The sequence below is a fragment of the Takifugu rubripes genome, chromosome 1, assembly GCF_901000725.2.
Source record: "Takifugu rubripes chromosome 1, fTakRub1.2, whole genome shotgun sequence".
In the NCBI taxonomy this organism is placed as follows: domain Eukaryota; kingdom Metazoa; phylum Chordata; class Actinopteri; order Tetraodontiformes; family Tetraodontidae; genus Takifugu; species Takifugu rubripes.
In genome coordinates, this window is record NC_042285.1 from 16,424,897 (window position 1) to 16,440,711 (window position 15,815).

General features: G+C 45.6%; 1 protein-coding gene across 4 annotated transcripts in view; it reads left to right on the forward strand.

Moving 5' to 3' along the window:
• il1rapl1a (interleukin 1 receptor accessory protein-like 1a) overlaps window positions 1–15,815 on the forward strand; it is a 115,372-nt gene that overhangs the window by 88,312 nt on the left and 11,245 nt on the right. For all 4 annotated transcript variants that reach the window (XM_029836572.1, XM_003961804.3, XM_029836585.1 and 1 more), the window contains exon 7: window positions 15,539–15,671. In XM_029836572.1, coding sequence (XP_029692432.1) covers window positions 15,539–15,671 — 133 coding nt within the window. The remainder of the gene's footprint in view (window positions 1–15,538; window positions 15,672–15,815) is intronic.

A 15,815-nucleotide genomic window follows, 5' to 3' on the forward strand; every position in this document is an offset into this window, starting at 1 on the left:
GACTTCCAGCCACATTATCTGGACAAATCTGACGTTGGATATCACACATAAAGTCTATTGCCAAGTTACGCAGGAGTCGTTAGCGCCACATAAGAGCCGCAGAGAAGAATTCTGATTCTTTTTTTCTATTCTAAAAATGAAACAAGCGGAAATAGAATCTCTCACCCCTTCAGAAAGCTGTTACTTATAGATTGTTAAACTTTCCATATCTCAAAAGAATCTGGATTGTTTCTATCGGGCAGCAGGAAAAGAGGCTAATTAGAACCTTCCAACCATTCCCATCACCACCCGCATCATCGGCCATTGAAGAACATAAATAACAATGTGGCAGAACACAAAAGCAAATAGAAGCGGTCGCGACATTTCCTTTCGGATGTGATGGAGATCACGATGACACACTGTCACGCACGTCGTGACCTGTAATCTCCGGTTCCTCCGCCGCTCCCACCATCTGTCCAGTTCTGCCTGCTGCCATCGGAGTCTGACTCTTGTGAGAACTCATTAGTCTGTCGGTGTCGACCGCGGCAGTTCTTCCGAATTGAACTTCAATTAGAATATGCAAATACGCAGCCATAAAAACCACACCGTTACAAATGGGGTATGAGAAAAGGCGGAAGCGGACTTGTTGTGCAAAACCTCTGTGTTGCATATGTCCTGAACTTGGTGCTTCGTATCCCGGCAGGCGATGGACCGATGGTGATTATACAGGGAAATTACTGCAGCATGCAAAGGCATCATTATGTAACAAGCACACTGTTCTAACACTGTAAAGCTGCCTGTGTAAGCACATCTCACTATCTGAATAATGTTCCCATTAAAAAGCTGGAGGACAGATAAAACCCCAACTTTTTCATCAGTCAGAAACGAACGCTGACACACAAGAGGGCTCCCTGCGCAGAAATATAAACAGACCCACCGTGGCCCGAAAGAGCAGAAATAATAACGGCGAGCTAATGATCCTGAGCGCTAATGACTGTCTCCTGCTTTATCTCAACTTTGCGATCGACTCAGTAGCTTTTGTGATCGCCCGCACTCTCTTATTAGAGGAAAGTTGACCTTTGGTGCGTTGGCAGCTGTGACCTTTAACAGTGAAACAGACTGAGAACATCTGCGCAGTGTGTGGAGCATAATGTCGGTTCACTGAGAGGGAGACGTTCCGACAACTTGTCCTCAAAAAGGAAATATCGAAATTAGTCACCGTCACATAGGACATGTGGCCATCCCACACGAGGAGAGCACAGGTTCCACAGCTCACCTGTCTCTCTCTCTCTCTCTCTCTCTCTCTCTCTCTCTCTCTCTCTCTCTCTCTCTCTCTCTCTCTCTCTCTCTAATGGTATTTGTATTTGTAACTAAAAGTTGTATCATTATTACTGAGAGAGTGCGTTCAGGTTCGGCCTGGGGTTTAATGGTTGCAGTTGGGTTCTAGCGGCAGATGTGGCTGCAGCATCCCCATGTGTGATCTCATGTTGTGGCCTACATGAGTCCATGTGTGTTTGCTCAGTCGTTGTTTCCAGAGCTGCATAATTCCCCTTTGACGTCTTTTGCGACACAAATATCTTTGTCAGCTAGTTTATTACATATACCGTATGTACCCTCTCTCTCTATCCCTCTCGCTCTCTTACAAACACACACATACACACATTCATATGGACTAGCTGTCTGTGGATATTTTGATTTCCGAGGACAAGTTAAAATGCCTAAATGATCCTGACTGTAAACAGCATTCCTTCTATATGCTGCAAGTCAGATACGCTCGCGTTGGGAAAAGGGATTCATTTGGCATTAAGGGGTAAATATGACGCTGACGCTGATCAAAGGAGGGTGATCTGCTGGTTATTCCAGAGAAGAAATCTGTACAACTTTTAAATCTCGGGTGACATCGTTCAGTGTTTTTTGTAATAGGATTTGCATCAAATCAAAACAAAACAAGTTGGAGAAATGACACTGAACAGGGCACTACGTCAGCTGTAGCTTCCCTTAGCTAGCTGCTTTAGTTTGGAAGATTAAACCTGATTTAGGAAGTCCAGTGGATCTGTAGCCAACACCTCACTGCAGAATTACCTGCCTGACATGTGATTTGTGTCGGTTACAAATGCCCAGCCTTACTGGCCTTACTAATGTCGACTTCTCTTACACAGCTACACAAATTCGTGTCTGCACGTGACTATGACATTGCAACACAAAGGGAAACCAATCTCCCAGTTGGGTGTTAGCCTATATGCTATATATAATTTTCATTTTGATTGTTCTAGTTTTCCTCAAGTGTTGCAGCTGTCTTGGTGGGAATGATGCAGTGCAGTGGGGGGGAGGGGGGGGGGTGCGGAATGATAATGATATCCTACAGGAGAAGTTCCAGCTAGGCAGCGATAATCATTTCTACAGGATTAAGTCCTAACCCACATCAGCCAAGCATATTAGCATTCTGAGGGAGTTCTGCGGCAGGATTCCATACAGGCTAAAAGCTGCACTTAATAGGATGGGAAAGGAGGCAAACTAGGGGGTCGGTGATAATAAGTGGACGATTAAATAATCGGTCCGATAAAGCAGCTTTATTTAGGACAGCTGGGAATTTTTATGCTCCCCTGAGTATTTTAAGATATTTGTTTATTTTTTTAACTTTTAATCTTTATTACAGTGGGACTTTAAATCACCTTGGGTTTCCACTGACATTTAGGTGCAAGTGGATTTGAGAACAAAACATTTATTATCCCCATTTTAGATCCATGCTCACAGTTTTCCATGAGTTTTTTAATAACAAACAAAAACCAAAAACATCAATACCGGCACAGTCAGTGGCATCTTTGCGGCTGTATAGATGTCTCAAAATAAATCACTGCTGCACCTCCTTGATGTGGCGTAGAAAGGAGGTGCAGCAGTGCGGTGGAGGCCACACTTCAGATCATCAAATGCTTTATTTTGGTTTAAACACAAAAGACACCTGGAAGAGCTGAAACTCAAATGACGGAGCCCAGAATTCACTGTGAGGGTGCGATGTATCCAAAGGCCCTGGAATTAACACCAGCACTGTTTTGTGCATGTGTTTTTATCATTTTTAAGAACTGTTAGAGCTGCCTTTGAAAAAAATAAGAATAATAATAAACGATGAAATTGCCAAATTCAACTTGCTGTCTCTCCGCTTCCATTTGCGTATCAAATCCTTGTCACCGTTGGTTTGTAGGCGTCGCCGTTGGCTGGCAGATAAGATGATCACAGGTCTTCTGGCTGCATTGCGGGGACGGAGCTGTCAGTCACAGCTTCCAGCCCACGTGGGTATGGCAACCCGTCACCAGGAATACCTGTATTCTTACAGACGATGGGAAATCTGCTTTTCCTCTGGCATCGGAGCACTACAGCCAGTTAAAATGCTGGAAACCGTTCCAATAAATGGAGCAGTCGAGCCAAAGAGAATGGAATAAGCAGATTGCAGACACTATTGTTATGATCAGCTCGTGAGGATCACAACAAGTAAATAGGAAAAGGGGAAATCCAAGCAGCACCTTGCATTTTCAGAGAGGTTTTATTCTAGTTAACAAACAAAAAAAGAAAAAGGCCATGTGGCAGGTCACGGCTGCAACTCAGGGGGAGCCCGAGCAGGAAGTTCAGAGCCTCTTTTAAGCCCTTCCTAAAGGTGCAGGCCAATCAGGGAGCCACACCATCTCCACGCCCAGCACCTTCAGCAGAGGGCGCCAAACCCGCTGAAACACAACCAGAACACCCAACCACACACAAGGAGAAACCACCGTGCCCTAATGTTGGCCAGGGCCATCACACTATTTGAAGGCTATTTCTGTGAGATTTTCTCTTTGTTCATCTCAGCCTGACGGTCATTCGAAATTCCGAATCAGAGACCTTCAGGAATACAAGAACTTCCACAGTTGTCTGTCAGGATGACCCTGAAAATATGTCACAAATGGTTAAACTGTTTTCATCAACCACAGTGATAATCGCGACAGGCTTTGCACACCTTGACATCAAAATACAGTGGGACCTCTACTTACGAACGTCTCTACATGCAAAATTTTCAGGTTACGAAACGTCTCAACGGGAAAATATTTCCTCTTGTTACAAAAGAAATTTCAGGATACAAAAGGAAAAAATACGCTACCGCTGCTACTCGCAGCTCACGGAGTTTAGCGAACGCAAACTTGCTTGTAGCTGCTCTGCCATTGGCTGTCGCCTAGCATCTTCCTGTCATCCCATTGGCTAGGAGGGACGTCAATATGTACAGGTTTGTGTGTATCCCAGCGTCGCCTTCGGGACATATTGTGGGTGTTCGTATGTTTGTCCATTAGTTGGCGGTGTTACCACAAGTGTTAACGTTCGTTGCTAGTAATGACGGCTAATGTAAGATTAGCCTGTCATAAAGTTCATTTTATTCCTGGAGAAGCCTTGCGCTGAATTCCTACATTTATTGTGCGGTAATCTAATTGTAACATGTATTTGTTCCATGTTTTGATGCATTTTTATGATTTATAAAAAAAAATTATATCCAAATTTTTGGGGGCTTGCAACGGTTTAGGGCATTTACATGGAAAACGCGTCTCTACTTACGTAATTTTCAGGTTACGAAACAACTTCCGGAACCAATTGATTTCATAAGTAGAGGTCCCACTGTATGAACAGACTCTCTGAAATCCCACCCTGCCGATGCACACGAACGCAGCAGCCCCCGCCCACGTGTTGAAACGACATCTAATCTGTTTAATGAGTGTTGAGCGAGCCAGCTGGCCAGACGCGCGTGTGAAGGATCATCTTGAAACTGTTTTAAAAAACTGTTAAGGGTACACTTCAAACGTGGCCTATGGATATATGAGGCGTGTGCATTTAGACATGCTCAAATGCTCTGGTGCATGATTGCACCCCGTGTGTTTTTCTGAGTGCATCTCTGGGCCACTTGTCTCTGAAATGAATTACTGCATTGACCCTTGGTGTTGATACCTTCTCCTATCTGGAATAAATTAATCCACCATAAAGCACAACTTCTATTGTAATAATCACCGTTGAACGATGAAGCGGTCCTCATTCATCGTGGAGAGATTTACACTGTGGTGAGGGAGCGGACGTGTGAGCGGATTCAAATTATTTCCATTTGTGTTTATAATGGAGTCCAGTCAAAAACGATAGACGAGATCCTAATTCGCAAGGACCTGCTACATTTGTTTCTAATCTTATAATATCACTGACAAATCTGTTGCCATAGTGAAGCTCTCACATTCAGGCGATGGACTCTCTCTTGTATCCATATTGGCTATTCCACATCAATTCCAGCATCAGAAATGTAATATCAACACCCAGGCATAAATGCCATCCAGAGCTTGGCTTTTGAATTCAATATTTTATATTTTTCAAGTTCTATGTATTAATCTTTGGATGCGAAAAGAGTGACATCGCAGTGCTTCACACCTCTCCTGTATTAATAAAAGGATATTCCGTCGAGTTCTTTGCAAATGCGAATCAAACACAGCCACCCTCTCACAGGAAATCATCACGGCAATTAACGTCCCAGCGCGTTCCCTCGCTGCCACTCTGATTGGCTGAAATTATTTTAGGAAGCAGCACGCTGACCCTCCCAGAGGGGCTCTGCCAGAGTGAAATCATCCCAGCGCTGAGCCGCTACCGGGGGACATCAGCCTGTGTCAGCACATAAACATTCTTCTCCCTCCAGTGTCCCCGTCCCTGTGTCTCCAGCCCATTCGGTACATGTCATTTGTCAGCTTTGATTCAGATTTATCCACATGCACCCCCCCGCACCCCCCGTGAGGCTGCAGCTCCATCTGCATTCACACCCAGACAGCCTGAAATTACCTGACCTGCTCTTGCTGCGTTTGGTGGTGAAGGTGTTAAAGAGGCAAAGAAACAGGGGAACAAAGGAGAGGGAGAGGTCAGCAGGTGCGCAGGTTTAGGCCCAAAGCAGCTGATGGGGCGCGTTGAGCTTTGAGGGTCACCCTCTAAAACCACAGAGCGAGTTTGAGCAGAGAGCCCGAGGTGTGATAAGGCGCAGCGGCACAGAAGGCGCGGAGGGATGAGAGCCCCTTTGTGTGCAAGTGGAAGCCTGACGGGTTATGAACGGAAAAGCGGTTGATGAAGGAAAAAAAATAGGTCATTGCGATACTTGGAAGATAAGCAGTAGATAGCTGGATGAACACACCTCCGGAGCAGTTAGCTCCAAACTGGAGGAGAGGCGTATCTGACGGATAAAAGAGACACACTGGGGGTCTCTCCTGCTTCTGGATGGGAGGATGGGGTTTATTGCATAGAAAGACAGATGAAAGAGAAGTGGTATGAATTAATTTCTTAGATCCTCCATATTTAAAGCAACACGTGTGTGTGTGTGTGGGTGTGTGTGTGTGTGTGTGTGTGGGTGTGTGAAGCCGCTGGTATGAGTGAGCCCCAGAGAGTTTGTGTAGCAGGAAATCAGCTTCCAGTAAACAGAACTGATGTAACATCATCATCATCATCATCATCATCATTATTTCTATTATTATCAGGTTATTTCTTGGTTTGTGAGTTTACCTATTTGCCGTCTAACGACCGTGTCTAAGGTTCTCAACGGCCAAGATTGAACTAGAGATTTCGGAGCCTCTTCAGGGTCAGTTCATAACAGCTTCCATTGTTTTTTCCAGTATCGATGTTGCCCTCTATGTGCTTCGCTGTAAAAGGTCAGCTCTAATTGTGCGATTGAATTCTAATTTATTTCCCGAGCGCTTCCACGGGCATTAAATGACATTTTGCCTGCCCTTGAAGAGAGATGACCCCCTGCTCTCACAGAATTAACATCTCTGCTGTCGGTGACCCGGGTGCTGGCACTATTTGACCAACAATAATAATTATTGTTTTTGTAATGATAATAACTCTTAGCCGTGGAAGAGGCACCAGCCATTTCTGACTGCATGGATCTGTTTTCTCATCCACACTGTGCTGAACTCCACGATAGAAATGCAAATCTTCTGCACCCACTCGACTTGCGGGAGGGACAAACAACACTTACCGGTATATAAAAGGCTGAAAAGAAAATTGTGCCTTTTACTACAAGCAATTAGCTAAGGAAACAATAGTTTCTTGTGCTGACGGTACATATTTGGTTTGTGTAAAAATGCTGTATCAAAAGTTCATTCCTACTAAATAAACAGACAAATGGGATCAGTAGAGTCTATACATGGAATTTTTATTTATTTGAGAACGTTTTTACTAAACCAGATCTTGGATTCATTGAGATCTGCATCCAAGAATGATGTCATAGGTAGGTTATACAAGAAGCTTATTACCAAATGGTCAACAGTTTAGACTAAAGTGGTTGGACAGGTAGCACTGATCCGGGGCCTGTGTGCCAGCATATCAGTTCATACTCTTGAAGTAAAAGCTAAAATCCATGAGGGGTTTGCAGCTGCAGACCCGCATGTAGAAACACGCCGTCCTCCCACTGACCAGGAGAGGTGTTGTAACTGTCCCTGTGAGTTCAGGGTTGGAACGGCGTGCTGAGGTGTTGTGCTGCGGCGTGTGGAGCCCATATTTCCATCAAAAACCATGAGAACACACCAAGTTGATGCACTGACAGAATGCTGGTAGGAATAAATCTGAAGGTTCCTAGAAAGGAAACATCCTTGCGGCAAGTGTGTTAGCATGCTGTCGCTCCTAATCTGGTGGGATGTGTGTCCCTCACAGGCACCATTGTTCCTCTTTTCTGTGTGATAATGACGGCGGGAACCGCGAGACCAGTGCGAGTAATCCCACTGTGGTGTGTGGGTAAATTTCAGATGGTCTGAGCTGGTATGAAGTGATCCGAATAAATGAGCTCTGGTTTTAATTAAGTTAGTCTGGCTTCAGTTGGTATTCTGGTCAGTGGGTCAGTGCCTGCAGTCCAGCTTCTCTGGAGTCCTTCATTAAATAGATGGTCCTCTTTGACTGTTCAGTTTGGACCGTTTAATTGGCCTCCAGCCTTCCGGACAGGAGCCAATTACAGCTCCCTTTTCCTCTCTTATGCGCTGCATGCCTGCCCTGCATGTGTTTAAGCTAACCCCCCCCCCCCCCCCCCCCCCCCCCCCCCACCATTTCCTCTCACTTATCTCTCATGCTGTCGTGCATTTTTTCGTTTGCAAAACTTTTTATTTTTTCAAAAACCCGTCCAAACTTCGCAGGGATGACTCCAGTGTCATTTAGGAGATGTTATACACTCCTTTTGCCGTCCTAACAGAGCAGTGTGAAACGTGGCCGCCGGACCCTCTGGCACAGAAATGCAAGAACCCTAAAACATTTGTGACAAAGAGAGCAAGACAGTCGTTACTGTCTCAATTACAGAATGCCACAGTACATGAGGATTGCGTCAGCTATCCCCCCCCACCCCTCCACCCCCCCTCAACAATGTCACAGTGTTTTTAAAAACAGGAAAGAGGAAAGTTTTTATTGTTCCGGATGGAGTTGCTGCTTTATCCAGATCGCTGCACAATTCCTTAATTCCTTCCGCTGCCACCAACGTGGCCCTGATTATGTCATCAGAAAGCGACGATCAGCGACAAAAGGAGAGATAAAAGCAAGGGGACAGCCACCTGTCCATAAAAAGGCCGGCATTTCTACCTGTAATTAAACTCTGATGCCTCCCAGATGGATCATCAGGGGAATAAACAGGGGAGAAGTAATGACGAAGAGGACAAGAAGCTGGATCCTCCTCTGTTAAAAGCTCTCAGGCTTGTAATGGTAATTAAGAGGCTGTCTCTGGAGAGGAGGTGATATTAGAAGAGAGGAGAGAGAGGCTGAGGTTGCGCTACAGCAGCTCTTTCATGTTGTTATTGCCCTCACTCATTGTTCCACTTATTCTGCCCAAATCCTCTAAAATGCTCTTCCTCTGTTCTTCTAAGCTCCACTTCCCCGTGACGACTTTAAACTGACCTGCAGCCTGGCATAATTGCCTTAAGACCATGCTCATTGTTTCAGTCTTATATATTTATCAAAGTGGAAGGTTTATTTGGTTGTACGACTGTTTTTGTTTTTTGCGTCCGCGCGGGCTTTCGTTTCATCCCTCCTACATTCAGAACCGGCCCGGTCTGTGATCAGCGCCAGTCCGCCGAGGCTGTAATGTGGCACTGGGCCTGTCTTTGCTGTCGGCCTGTTTTCTGTCCTGACAGGGGCCCCGCAGAGCTGCTCCGATCCAGCACAGTAGATGTTGTCATAGCAACGTGGAGGCAGTCGAAGAAAGCGAACGTTGACGGACAGGGAAAGGACTTCTCTGAGTTTAACACTCGACTCCTGATACACACAGATAACAGTAAACACGCCTCTCCAACTGCAGTTTTCTATAGAAGCCTCTCAGGTCTCAGAGTGGAGTGACAGTCTCTATAAGGGCCCGGCAGCCTCCATTTGCTCCTGCCGACTCGGAAAAACGTGGGCTCACAATGTGCGACTTTCAGTGGGGATTTAGCCCAGTTCTTTACCAATGCAGACAGTTTTCACCACGCAGATGGATGCACCTCAATTTCATACCTCCATAAGCAGAGATTTAAAGGGATGCACGCATGTACGAGCAACGGTGACGTTCGGTCTCGCTCTGATCTCAGCCAATAAAGAAGTCCGGTCAGGTGCCATCTCAGGCCTCGGGTAGCGGTGAGACAGGTCTAGTCCCCCTTTTATCATACAACTTGTCCAACAGACATCAACACCTCCCCCGACATGTGTGCACGGGCGGGAGATTCCTGATTAGGGTGAGGGTTTTGGGATGAGAATTCGCTGTCACCCGTCAAAATTCTGGTGACTAAAATGACAGGTCCCTCGTGTGATGTACGACAGCACCAGACGGAGGCGTGATCCCCGCGGAAAACAAACAGTCAGGGGGAGTTTTGGAGAGAAAAGTGACACTACAGCATCACTTGCGTGACGTGGTAGCCTGTCTTATTGAAACAGGATCAACCTCTCAGCAATATTTGAACCCGATGAGGAGGCGCACTCTACAGCACCGTGGTTACTTATCTTTCTTGTTCATGTGCTGTGAATGGATTACAACGTGTTTTCTGCCTGTTTCACACCTTGTGGGGGGACAATCATGACTGACAGGACTAGATTTTCTTTATCTTCCCATGAACATCTCTGTTTTTTCCACATCATCATGCACAAACAAGCATTTTCTGCCGAGCTAAAGCAAGAACTAGCCTGCCCTGTGAAAATGAAACGTTCGCTCTGATTTTATTTAAACATAATGGTTCTCTGCCATAATGTTCTGACGCAAGAAAAGTGGGGAACTGCGTGGAGTGCTGAGTTTCAAATCAGTTTCTTTTGAAGCCTGACTCTGCTCACAGTACGCACTTTGGTTACACTTTCTTTAATTCCCACTATGCATCCATCTGAATTATGGGGGTAATTCAGCGTGAATCATTCATTTATGAGTACAGCACAGCTGGAAGGTTCTCAGACTTTTTCCACTTCTTTAACATTGCCCTTATGCCAAAATAAAGGCAAGAATCAAACATTCTCTCGTGAGGAAGGGAAATGTAAATATAAAAAATCATAGGATTTCTTTCTCTTTTTTTGCTGATTTCTTACAGCTGCTGGACAGGGTTCAGGTCGTGTCTCTATCTGGTCCACTCAGGGACCTTCGCTGATACACTTTTGCGATGTCTTGGCACTCAAGGTGAACCTTCAGCAGCCTGAGATCTAGGGATCACACTTTCATTAAGAACTTTGCTGCCCTCAGCTTTCCTCGACCCTTATCTCCCCATCCCACCTGCTGAACAAGACCCCCGCAGCATGATGTCAGCACCGTGACACACTGGAGGGATGGTGTAGGACAGGTGCTGAGCAGCGTCTGTTTTCCTCAAACATGATGCTCAGAATTAAAAGCTATGCAGTTCAGTCTTGGTTCCATCCCACCAGACAGACTTTTCCTTGTTGCGAGACAGGTGGGCGTCTATCTAAATCCCGTCCAACCAGATGATTTTCCCCTCGGTGGGCTCCACTCAGCGTAAAGGACTATTTCAAAGATGATTGAGACAAATGGAAGAACCCAGAGCTAAAGTTCAAGTGTCAGAGCGAGGACTCCGAGTGCTTTGTTTGTGAGTTTTTCTTGTCAATTCTGCACATTCTTTAGAAACTGAGATGAATGCTGAGGAAATGCATGTGTTAACTGTTAAAATTGTTAATATTAGTTCTATTAAGGGGTGAAAACTGTTCATTTATACAAAGTAAATGCAGAAGAACAAGGTTCCAAAACACAGTCAAGCTTTTGGACTGGATCTATCTAGTAAAGGAGACAGAATCTATAGAAAAGAACCTTTAGTGCAGTGGACATGGTTTACACGTGCTACATTCTTCAAGACGATTGATCCCAGAGGAAACAGCAAATGTTGCTGACCTCAAGAACTGTTCCATTGGTGAAGAAAAATATTTTACAATGTTTAATTGATTGGCCTTCATGAATGTAAACTCAGAGAGTGAGGCAGCAGGAAGGTCAGATTGCAGATTCCCTCCAATTCTCCAGTCAGAGTCTTTGAGAAGATGAAAGAAGGTAATCTGGTCCTGAAACGATGGAGAGTAGACATGGCCAGGGCCGCGTTGTGACCTGAGACTGTTAACGGAAAGGCATTTCTATTGATGATGTGACATGGTTCCGAAGCATTCGTCTCCGTGCTTCACAAATGTGACAGAGCCGACAGGATTTCTGGATAACGGGGCTGAAATGTTGCGCAACATCAGGCCTCAAAAACGATTATCAGTCACTGACCACATCGGTCCGTTTCAGCCCCGGTAGGGCAGCGTTAGTAATAAACCATAAATCATCTGCTGGAAGAAAATATTTATTGATGTTTATCGCATTTTTTCCTCAAAGCATTTTGTCACTGTCCGTTTACTTCTTCTTACTGGTTAAAGTCTATTATTTTCAAATCTGCCTTCCAGTCCAAAAGTCTAAAGTTTTTGACTGGTGTCTCTGAAGTATCTGTCATCAAAGCAGGACAGAATGTTTCACATTATTTCCAGTCCTTAGACGCCACGCGGCAGTCCGGCGCAGCCTAAATGTCAGTGCCAGATCACGGCGCCTCCCCTCCTGCTTGTGCAGGACAAAGCAACGCCAACAGAAGCGCTGAGTTCAAGAAGCAGTTCAAGAAGAGGACAGCGCCGACGTGCTCTTCGCTTGTTGCGTCAAGCTGATGATAATGATGCAAGCCTTATAAAGAGAGGAGTAAGAGAACAATGCTGAGCACATGTCTCGGAACATCAAACATTTTGTGTGTGTGGCTGTTTCATAACACCCTCCCATTGTCTCTTACGATTGTCCCAAAAAAAGCACTCAGGGACAATCGACACTCATCTCTCAGGAACTCTATTATGGACCAAGCCCTTTTCTCACTTTGCATGAGTGCATGACTTTTCCAGCACCACTGTTTGTTCATTCATTCATTCTGAGCAGAAACTAATCCTTGATCCCATTATTTTGCTGCCAGTCGAGTTCCACATTTCTTCAGGAGCTTGTTATTAATCTTCATCACTTTATTTTATATGAAAGCACTTATTTTAAGTGCATCCAATAATCGCCTTCGCTTGGGCATTTGGGTAATTCAGCAGTCAGCATTTGCCAAATGATTGTTGTGGGCAACTTGTCGTCTTAAAAATCTATTTAATTCTTGTCTGAACCTGCTTCACTGTAGGTCCTGGCACGCCATGGACATCGCCGCATTGCCACAGCATGCTGAAAGACATCAGAGGGCACTTCTTGTTTTTTTTAAACATCAGGCACATCATTTCATTCCAGCCTTACATCTCTGAGGGGTGCAACCGCGTCCTTTAGCCCACAGGATTGATGCCACCGTCCTGTTGGCAAAATTTAAGGAAGCAGCCTGCAAATGGCTAATTTAGCTTTGCACACACGCTGAAGCGCTAATAAATCCTGCATTTCTAAACCTTGGGAAAAAAAATGAGCATGTGTCTCTTTCATTTGTGCGTTGGAGAAGTATGACCTTTATAACGGTTCTGTCCATTAGGCTGCTAAACCTGTTATTTGCTAAGTTTTTGCAGCTGCGCATTAGAGACCCAGATGAAAGAGTTCTGTGAGAGGGAGGTGTTGTGAAGGTGGAGGACAGCGCTGCTCTCCACAGCGTCACCTTTGAATAGATGCTGTCCTCCACCCACGTGTCATTATCAGCAAACTGCAATCGGTCTCCGTGGAAGGATTTCTCAGGCTGAGGTCCGACTCCTCATTTGCATCGAGCGCTTGGACCAAATCGCAGCCAGAGGGTGTTTGTCAATCATCTAGATTACATGGATTTGTTCAACCCCCACCCATATGTATCATTCTTTATAATGATCTATATATTAAACCTCAACGACTTGAAAAAGTACTTTTTAAACTGCTTTTCAGATGCAGATCGTACTGATTGTAAAAGTGCAGATGTGCAGGTGTGTTGGTGTTTGTTAGACAATAGGCGTGCTGCCTGATTTACATCATACTTGGTTTGTTGGCTCGTGCTTACGGCTTCCTTTCTTCACCCCCTGCAGATTCTGGGGCAGCAGTTGGGTTAAAGATGTTTTTTGCTGCACAGGCCCGGCTGATTGCGCTGCTCACATGGCGTCTTCACCGTGGGTGACAAAACAGGTTTCCGTGGGTGTGTTTCGGGGAATTTTGGTGAATGCTGAACTTGGATTAGTCATTAGAGCGAGACAGCATGAGGCCTCCAACTCTTTCCTGGGATTCCTGGGTAGCTCAGTGGAGACGTCCTTTTCAGACAGCAGCTGCCCGCAGCATGATGTTCCCTGTTGGTAATTGATCTGTTGGTTAAACACTCGGGGCTGGGAGGGGGGACTTATACAAGTCGTCAGCTGTCAACTACATTTAATCTTCTTTATTCTTTTACACAATTCTTGGCCTGCGCCATCGCTCTACTGTACTGAGCACTGCGGCAAAGCGTGAGCGGCTTGTACAGTTTGTGCCATCACATACGGGGGGGTCCTGTTTTGTAAGTACAGTGTGTAGTCTTTGTGGAGTCTGAGAGAGAGTGGCTGTTGAACTTTGAAAATGTCAACTACCGCCCTTCACTAACAGCACAAACGCTTCATGCCTGGGTATTCTTTCCCCGAGCCACCGCGCCTTTAAACATCTCTCGTGCAGCAGGTGCGTGGAAAGCAGAGGATCAAACGCCGCTGGTTCAAACACGCGCAGCCAGTCAGTAAAAGACTGATGGATTTTTCCTGTGAGGACACAAACAGGTCACGTTTGAGGCAGAGTTGTGAGTAGACAGCCCGGTCCCCCAGACCAGACTCACAGACTGGGAGGGATTAATGGACACCAGCACCGTCTTTCTCGCGCCCCTCATAAATCCTGCAGTGAGAACAGGAACAGCTTTTCACCTGTTTCCCCTTCACACGCCTCGGAGCCAAGCGCAGCTCCGGCTCTCCCAGGAGGCGTCGGCTCTGAGATAGACTCACCGTCGGTGCTGCGTGATGAGCGCTCCTCATCTGTGTGTTGTTTACATGTTGCCACGGGTTCACCGAGAGGTAGCGCTGCATGATTTCTGCGCCGCCGGCTTTTTTGCAAATGTTGGCTTCCGAAGAAGATAAAGTAAACTTGCATATATAATATATAGAGCTTTCTTTACGCTCAGCAGCCTTGCGTGCAGGGAGAAAACACGGAACGTGCACACGTGCTCGAGGACGGATGCACAAAAATGTCTGGTCCTGGTGAAAATGCTGGCAGACAACAGACTTTAACTGGAGTCGTGCATTTAAGAGTCGGCATTATTACTTTGAATGATGCTGTCGAGGTGTGAAATGCACCTTTGAAGCAATGTAGCACATAATAAACACTTCGATTTGTTGCTATGACCACATGTAGACTGCAGGAAAGTGCTTTCGCTCCTCATTACAGCTCTCGATCAACAACGACTTTGAATTTCTAATCTCTCTCACCCGCCGCATAATAACACCATCGCCATTATCGGAAAAAGAATTTTTAGAATTGATACCTACCGCCTCAACTTTTTTCTCCTCTTGGAATTTATCCCATATTAGAGAAAACTCATCAATTCACGGAACACAGCAAACACTCCACGCTGACAATTTCTTCTCCTCCGCGCATCAAATCTCAGCAAACTGCAGTTGTTGACTCCTGACCTTCCTCTTTACCCAGCAGCAGCAGCAGCAGCGCTAAAGAAAATCAACCTCTTCCGTGTTTTGTTCCAGGGACACACGAGAAGCTCTTGGGTGCCCTCGTGTGTCCAGCGATGTTTTCCTGCTTTCAGATCAGTGTTCTGCATTAAGTCTAACGAACCTTTGACTGAATTAGTAGAATTTCCCCACATTCCTAATCAGCTCTGCACTGGCTGCAGTAATGAATCCAGGTTTAATGTCGTAACGTCGCGCGCTGTGGAGGCTTTTTCTTAATTGTCTCACCACTTTTCTGCTTCTGAATTCCAGCCATTTTCTGTCACGGCATATAATGGAGGACAGTACAGGATAAATATGCTTATTTCTCTCCGATGCGAGTCAAATATAAATAGCTGTTCTCTTTTAATGATCCTCGTTCCTGGAGCAGTCATTTACAGCAGGACGTTGTCTGTCCCTGCAGGAAACGCTTTGAACCTGACCTGCCGGGCGTTTTTCGGCTACAGCGGCGATGTCAGCCCTCTCATCTACTGGATGAAGGGAGAGAAGTTCATAGAAGACTTGGACGAAGAGAGGTTTCAAGAAAGTGACATCAAGTAAGTCCGCTTGGAATCCGCCTGCTTTGCGTAATGAGCTTTTACAGGGTTAATCCACCGCAACATGAAAATCCATGAAAATGTTGGGTGAAAAACACACTGTCATGTTGAAATTAGAGTTCCTGCCCAGCCTCCCACACCAGT